General features: G+C 33.5%; 1 protein-coding gene across 1 annotated transcript; it reads left to right on the plus strand.

The window, feature by feature from the left end:
• The first annotated feature begins 202 nt into the window (after positions 1 to 202).
• Positions 203 to 628, plus strand: LOC140451737 (uncharacterized). The gene has a single exon (XM_072545580.1). It carries the CDS (start codon positions 203 to 205, stop codon positions 626 to 628), a length of 426 nt encoding a protein of 141 aa, XP_072401681.1.
• Positions 629 to 7,595: the final 6,967 nt, after the last annotated feature.

Raw genomic sequence — 7,595 nt, forward strand, 5'->3', positions numbered from 1 at the left:
ATATGGAAGTTTTCTTTGATTCTGGATTTGTTTAAATTCCAACGGGATTCAATTCCTGAGACTTAAAACTAATAAATAAACCTTTAAAAACTTATTTTTTTTTTATATTTTTAAAGCCTTTATATGCAATTTTATCGTGATGCAATTAAAAAATCGTGAGTTGAAGGGAAAGGTAAATTTCCTGGAAAGCAGGATCGAAAAGATGGATAAACAAATTCGGAAACAAAACATTGTGATCAAAGGACACGATTTCAAAGAAAATGAGGAACTGGAAGATGCCACCAACTTTATAGCAAATCAATTGAATTTGAATGTGAAAATAAAAGATGTGCAGAAAATAAGAACCTCTCAAGGGAAACCACCAGTGGCGATAGTAAAAGTAGATACAATGAAGGATAAAGAACTTATTATGAAGAATAAGAGTAAATTAAGAGGAACGCGGTATTTCATTGAAAACGATCTAACCCAAGCCGAAGCCAAACTACAGAAAGAGCTAAGAGATATGGCGAAAGAAGAAAAAGGAAAAGGTAATGAAACAAAAGTCGGCTATCAGAAAATATGTATAAACGATGAATGGTGGAAATGGAACCATAGTACCGAAAAACTAGAGAAAATGAAAAAAAACTGAGTCTACACAGGCACAGTGGTCAGGAAAATATGGAAACGAATAAAGCGCGGAATATGATGATGATAGGACAATGGAATGTTAGAGGGACTTTTGAAGTAGGAGCACTAAAGAACTTATCAGATACGTTAGAGAAATATGAGATAGATATTGCAGCTATACAAGAAACTAAACAAAAAGGAAATTTTACCATGGATGTGGGAAACTACGTGTTTTTCAACAGTGGAGACAATGAACGTGTATTTGGGGTGGGATTTTTTATAAAGAAAACATTTGCCAATCTGGTAATAGATTTTGAGGCAGTCACAAGCAGATTATGTAAAATAAGAATAAGAGGAAAATATAGAAAAGTAACCCTTATAAATGTGCATGCACCAACAGAAAATACAGATCAAGACGTTAAAGATAGCTTTTATGAACAATTAGAACATATGTTTTACAAAATACCATCATATGACATAAAAATAATTGTAGGAGATTTGAATGCCAAGATTGGCAGGGAGGATATATACAAACAAATAACAGGGGGAAAAAGTAATCATAGAGACAGTAATCTGAATGGAAAAAGAGTAATAGAATTTGCTTTCGAACATAATATGCGAATTATGAGCACTTATTTTGATCACAAAGAAATTCATAAAGGTACCTGGGTATCACCAGATGGACAAACAGTAAACCAAATAGATCATTTACCAATAGAAGCCAAACATATGAGAGCCATAAAAGATAGCCGAAGTTACAGAGGTGCTGATGCAAATTCGGACCACTTTTTGGTCAAAGTTAAAATAGAGCAAATAATACCCACAATTAATATCACTAGCTGTAAAAAAATAAAAAGATATAACGGTGCACTACTTCAGGAGGGAGAAGTTAAGAAAAAATTCAGGCAGCAAATTGAAGAGAAACTGAAAAGCCAGAGAACAGTAAATGATATAGAAAGCAGATGGGTACAACTAGAAGAAAAAATTCAAGAAGCAGCCGACTCAGTATTAACAGGAAACAGACAATGTAAACAAACGGATTGGTATGATGAGGACTGTAAGAAAGCCATTAATGACCGAAATAAAGCTAGAATAAATAGTATAATAAGAAATAATGAAGAGAGTAAAAAAGCTTATGCCGCAAAAAGACGGGAAGCAAAGAAGATTTGTAGAAGGAAGAAGCGGTCAAGTTTAGAGCAGAAACTAGTTCGTATTGAAGAAGATTTTTTACATAAACAAGTCAGGAATTTCTACCAAGAAATAAAACGAGACCGAACCCAATACAAAACCACATCAAGATATTATAAAGATGAAGAGGGGAATCTGTTAGGTGGAACAGATGAAAAATTAAGAAGGTGGGCCAATTATTTCGAGAACATATTATGTACGGACGACCAAGATGAAAGAGAACAAACGCAACTACAACATGAAGAAGTAAGGGACCCAGATGTAAATGAAGAAGTACCTACCAAGGAAGAAATTATAGAGATCATAAAAAACTTAAAAAACAACAAAGCACCTGGTGAAAATGGTATCATTGCTGAGTTTCTAAAAGAAGGTGGCGAAATGGTGCAAAAAGAAATCGCTGAGTTAATACGCGAAGTGTGGATCAGAGAAAAAATACCCAATCAGTGGAAAGAAGCAATCTTATGTCCAGTGCATAAAAAAGGAGACGTTACAGAATGTAAAAATTACAGGGGAATAGCTCTACAAGATACAGTGTATAAGATTCTGGCCATATCAATTAGAAATAAAATTAAAACAAAAGTTGAAAATTGTCTGGGTGAATATCAAGCAGGTTTCAGAGCGGACAGATCGGTAATAGACCAAATTTTTACAATGAAACAAATTTTAGCTAGCTCATATGAATTCAACCTAACATTACACATGCTGTTTATTGATTTTAGACAGGCATATGATACTATAAAAAGAAATAGAGTATTCGAAGCACTGGAATATTTTAAATTTCCACCAAAAATAGTAAGACTGACTAAATGCATACTCAATGATACTAAAAGTAAAGTCATGTTAGAAGGACGGGTTTCGGATAGCTTTATCACTAATAGAGGTCTGCGACAAGGTGACCCGTTATCAACAGATTTTTTCAATTTGATCTTAGAGAAGATTTTACGAGAGTGTAACATCCACACTAGAGGCACAATATATCATCACAGGCATCAATGCGTAGCATATGCAGATGATGTTACCTTAATAACAAGGAGACCTGCAGAATTAAGAGAAATCTTTACTAGAATAGAGAGAATGGCCAGAGAATATGGTTTAGAAATAAACGAAGAAAAAACAAAATATATGGTGATGAGGGGAAACGAAAATCATCAAGGACAGTTCTTTAAGATACAAAGCCCAAGTAAAGAATATAACTTTGAAGTTGTTAGCCAATTCGATTACTTGGGAGTGACACTAACAAATAGGAACGAAGAGAACCAAGAAATCATAAAAAGAATGGCCAAAGGTAGTAAGAGTGCTGGGAGCCTGACTAAGATACTGAGGTCGAATATAATATCCAGAACAGCAAAAAAACGAATATATACAACAGTTATCCGACCTACAGTACTCTATGCTAGCGAGACCTGGACACTAAATAAAGATATGGAAGTAAAATTAGATAGATGGGAACGAAAAATTCTTAGAAGGATATACGGAGGTGTAAAAGAGGGGAACATCTGGCGAAGAAGAACGAATGAAGAAATAATGCAAATATATGGGCAACCAAAAATAACAAGACTTGCTAAAATTCAAAGATTAAGATGGCTCGGACATATAGCAAGAATGAAGGAAGGAAGAGTTCCCAATGAATTAATAAACACGGAGGCTGGTACAAAAAGAAAAAGAGGCCGCCCCCGAAGAAAATGGCTGGAGTCGGCAAAAGAAGATCTGAAGTCGCTGCGGGTACAAGATTGGAAAAACTTAGCACAAGATAGAAAGAAATGGAAGAAAACCGTTGAAGCCTTGGGCCTTTGAGGCCTGTTGAGCTGAACTATATATATATATATATATATATATATGCAATTTTATAGAAAGTTCGAAAAAACGCCTGTTTTGTGAATTTAACGCTGTACTAAAAAGGTGGGGTGGATTTTTAACTTTTTAGAGGTTTATTTAGTAGTCGATAAAGTATCAAAAAATTTGGTTTACTAAGATTGGTCTAGGTAATAGATTTAGAGAAAAACGTCTTCTAGTTTTCAAAAGAATAATTTCAAAAAAAAAACGTAAAGTATTTTTGCAGTAATTTTATGGAATAAAATAGCCATATTTATTTTTTTACCTCTTCTTATCAACGATTCCTGATGCATATTGGGTGCCTCCCTGTCCAGTAATAACTATGGTCGGTCAAAGCTTTTTTTCATAACTTTGCCCTCTTTTGATGTTTCGCTGCTCCTTCTATTGGCTTGAGCAATACGAGCTTCGTCGATATTTTCCGACCAACTCATTGCCATTTCTGCAATTTTTATTCCAATTTTGCCGAGCAACTGAGTAATTCAGAATTGTTTTCTGCACTAGGCTGATTACCTTTGAATTTTCTTTTCATATTATGCTTATTTTAATACGTCCCCTTACTTTGATCGCCTTTTAAATGTCCACCAGACCTAAGCCTTTTTTCTGATTTTCAAAACAATAATAATTTTCGAAAAATTTCAATAATATAAAAACAAGCTTTAGAAAGCAATGGTTGAGTTGCAGGTGTACAGGTGAAGCGGGGCACGCGGTGTTGTATAAAACCGAGTTTTAATTTTGATTTTCTTTTTATTACAGTATTTCTATGATAATAAGGAATTTGCTATGATAATAAGGAACTTTTTAATGCAAAAAAGACCAAAAACGATTTTTTGAAAATTTAGAAAGTAAAAGTCCCCTTAAATCAAGAGTCCTTTATTTGAAAATACTTTCTCTGATTTTTGGATTAAGTTTTAAGGCAAATATTATAACTGATAAACAATAAAAGGCAATTGTTGGACTTAATTTTTTTGTTTTGTGATTTGTAAAATACTGGCTTTGATCCTATTGTCATTCATTTTTACCCCAAAAAATTTTAGGGTGTAAAATGTCGCTTCACCAGTTGTTGATAAACAGCTTCAGTAAAAAACGTTATCTACGAGAAAGCCATTTGTAAAAAAGGGCCGATTCACCATTATGATCCCCACAGGAGTGGATTTAGGGTTCTCATAAAATATCTTTAAGTTCAGAAAAGATATGCACAGATGACAATGACAATATGGTATTTAATTTTTCTTTTACTAAAATAATTTGTTTCACTTATCAGATCCAAAAAATTTCCTCCTTGAAATTTTCGATGATATTATTTTAAAATAATAGATTTTAATTTAAAAATGACCTTAACATTTTACTAAAATTTAAAATAATTAAAATGATTAATTATTATTTAGCTGCATTTTTTGCGGCTATTCTCAATTTTTAAAGAAAAATCTGTCTCAACACAACTTTCCTCCTAATTTTGCACACTTTGTATGAACTCAACAGATTTTACAGCATAAAAATAAGATTATTGGACGATGATCGTGCACTACCTGTCCTGCTAAAGGAACAATCATGAGCCATTTGATTTTTTAAGTTGTATACAGCTTATGCAAATGAACTATATAGTCTATTGATTATATCATAAAAAAAAAAAATTTGAAAAAAAAAATTTGAATTCGGTTTCGCTAGGTAGAAATCGTTTGATTTCTCTTTTTGTTTTTAGATGGCGTAGTTACGTCCGTATATAGTTATTTTGATAACTATTGTCTAGGACGGAAGAGATTTTTGTTTTGGTTCAGAGCAGTGGCTATACCGTTCTGACGAGACCTAAATAGGTCGAAATACGTATAAGCGGTTGTCGCTGCCCTGTATCAAAACAAAAATCTAATACCGTCATTATGTTTTATTACTTACTTCGTTTCGAGTACCAGAAACTGAATTCACTACGAATTTTGACCGGGATAAACGGCATGTGGAATACAATTTTAGATTCCCTTGCCGAGTAATTTATCCAGCTGTTTGTTTCGCAAATTTTAGGAAACACAGTGGTAAAAATTTGAATTCGGTTTCGCTAGGTAGAAATCGTTTGATTTCTCTTTTTGAATTCGGTTTCGCTAAGTAGAAATCGTTTGATTTCTCTTTCTATTGATTATGTTAAAAAAATACGAAGCAAAAAACAGGAATACAGGGGTACAGGTATAGATGTATAGTATTCCAGATACCATTTTTCAAATTTCGCCAGTCACACCATTTTTTCGCCATTTTCCCTATTTTTTCGCAAACATTGTTCTATAACTTTTTTCTACGGAGTTATATGTTGACAGAAATATTCCGCGAAATCTATTTCACGATGTCTACATATACCACGAAAATGTAAATGTAATAAATGTAAACAGATTTTTACCTTTCAGTCGTGATCCTAAGATTTGTGCAGCATCTTTCGACAGGCTCAAGTCTCTCACTTAGTCATTTAGTTCAGCTTGGATAGACTGTTAAGGTTGGATTAACTATGAATTTAATCCATCAGGATTGAATTCGTCTTCATCGGTTTTTTCGTTTAAACTTTCATTTAATGATTGTTGCTAGATGGTGTAAACAAAACATGGAGAAATCAGGATTCCTGGTCCTGAGGTACAGGTTGTTTAGTAGACGGTGAATCAGGATACTGAATGGAATGTTTATTTTTTGAATTAAAAACTTTAACATCGCAAGAGCAATAGTAGCATTCGCCTCCTTGGTGTTTAGTTCCCTTCATTACCATAGGTTAGCAGTTTATGCTGTTAAAGCCGTGAAAGCATATCCTGGATCAGACGTGGCCTCAGATCACAATACACTTATCACTTATTACACTCACCCTTAAAAATATTAAAAGACATCAAAGAATCGCTACAATAGACACAAGAAAACTTAAAGAACCTAAAGTAAAAGAATGCCTCCAACATGAACTGCATGTGAACTACAGCAAATTGAACACAAACACCAATGATATTGACGAGTACTGGAATCGACTAAAACATTGTCTACTGGAACCCTGTAAAGAAATACTAAATACTTCCGCAAGAAAAAAAGAAGAATGGATGAATGACGAGATACTCAATATGATGGAACAACGGAGGCAATTTAAAAACAAAGACAACAATAAATACAGAGAGATAAACCACAAGATCAGAAAGATGATAAAGCAGGCAAAAGAAAAATACTTTGAAGAGAAATGCAAAGAGATCGAAGACCTTAAAAATAAATATGATCTAGTTAACTTATATAAGAAGATTAAAAAACTGGCAGGAATAAAAAAGTAAATACCACTCGTTCAATTCTGGATAGACACGGGACTACTATAACATATACGGACGAGAAAGTACAAATATGGGCAGAATATATCGACAAATTGTTCGATGATGAAAGAGGAGATCTGGAACACATAGAACTTACGTCAGAAGAAATAGGTCTATATATTACAAAAGAAGAAATATTACACGCATTAAAAACAATGAAGAGGGGGAAAAGCCCTGGACCTGACATGTTTCCCATAGAAATCCTAAAAATTCTAGATGAGAAGCACATTGATGTTTTAGTGACACTCTTGAACCAAATTTATAGTTCAGGCGTATTACTCAAAGAGTGGTTAACGTCGATTTTTATTTGTTTTCCCAAAAAGAAAAACGCAAGAGAATGCAGCGACTACCGCACCATTAGTTTGATGTCTCATGTGCTAAAGTTACTACTAAAAGTCATCCATAACCGAATACATCACAAACTGGACATAGACGTTAATGATACACAATTTGGTTTTCGCAAAGGCCTAGGAATGCGTGAAGCTCTTTTTTCACTTAATATACTGATACAAAGATGCCTGGACGTCAATCAAGATATATACGCATGTTTTATTGACTACAATAAAGCATTCGATAAAGTACGACATAAACAATTAATGAATGCCCTCAAATCAGAGAAGATTGACTGACAGGATCATATCAAAATTATACTATAAG

This window comes from Diabrotica undecimpunctata, chromosome 10 (genome assembly GCF_040954645.1).
Source record: "Diabrotica undecimpunctata isolate CICGRU chromosome 10, icDiaUnde3, whole genome shotgun sequence".
In the NCBI taxonomy this organism is placed as follows: domain Eukaryota; kingdom Metazoa; phylum Arthropoda; class Insecta; order Coleoptera; family Chrysomelidae; genus Diabrotica; species Diabrotica undecimpunctata.

What these genes read in the sequence shown, in the direction of transcription:
- LOC140451737 (XM_072545580.1), top strand. Translation starts at nt 203, where the DNA reads ATGGATAAACAAATTCGGAAACAAAACATTGTGATCAAAGGACACGAT.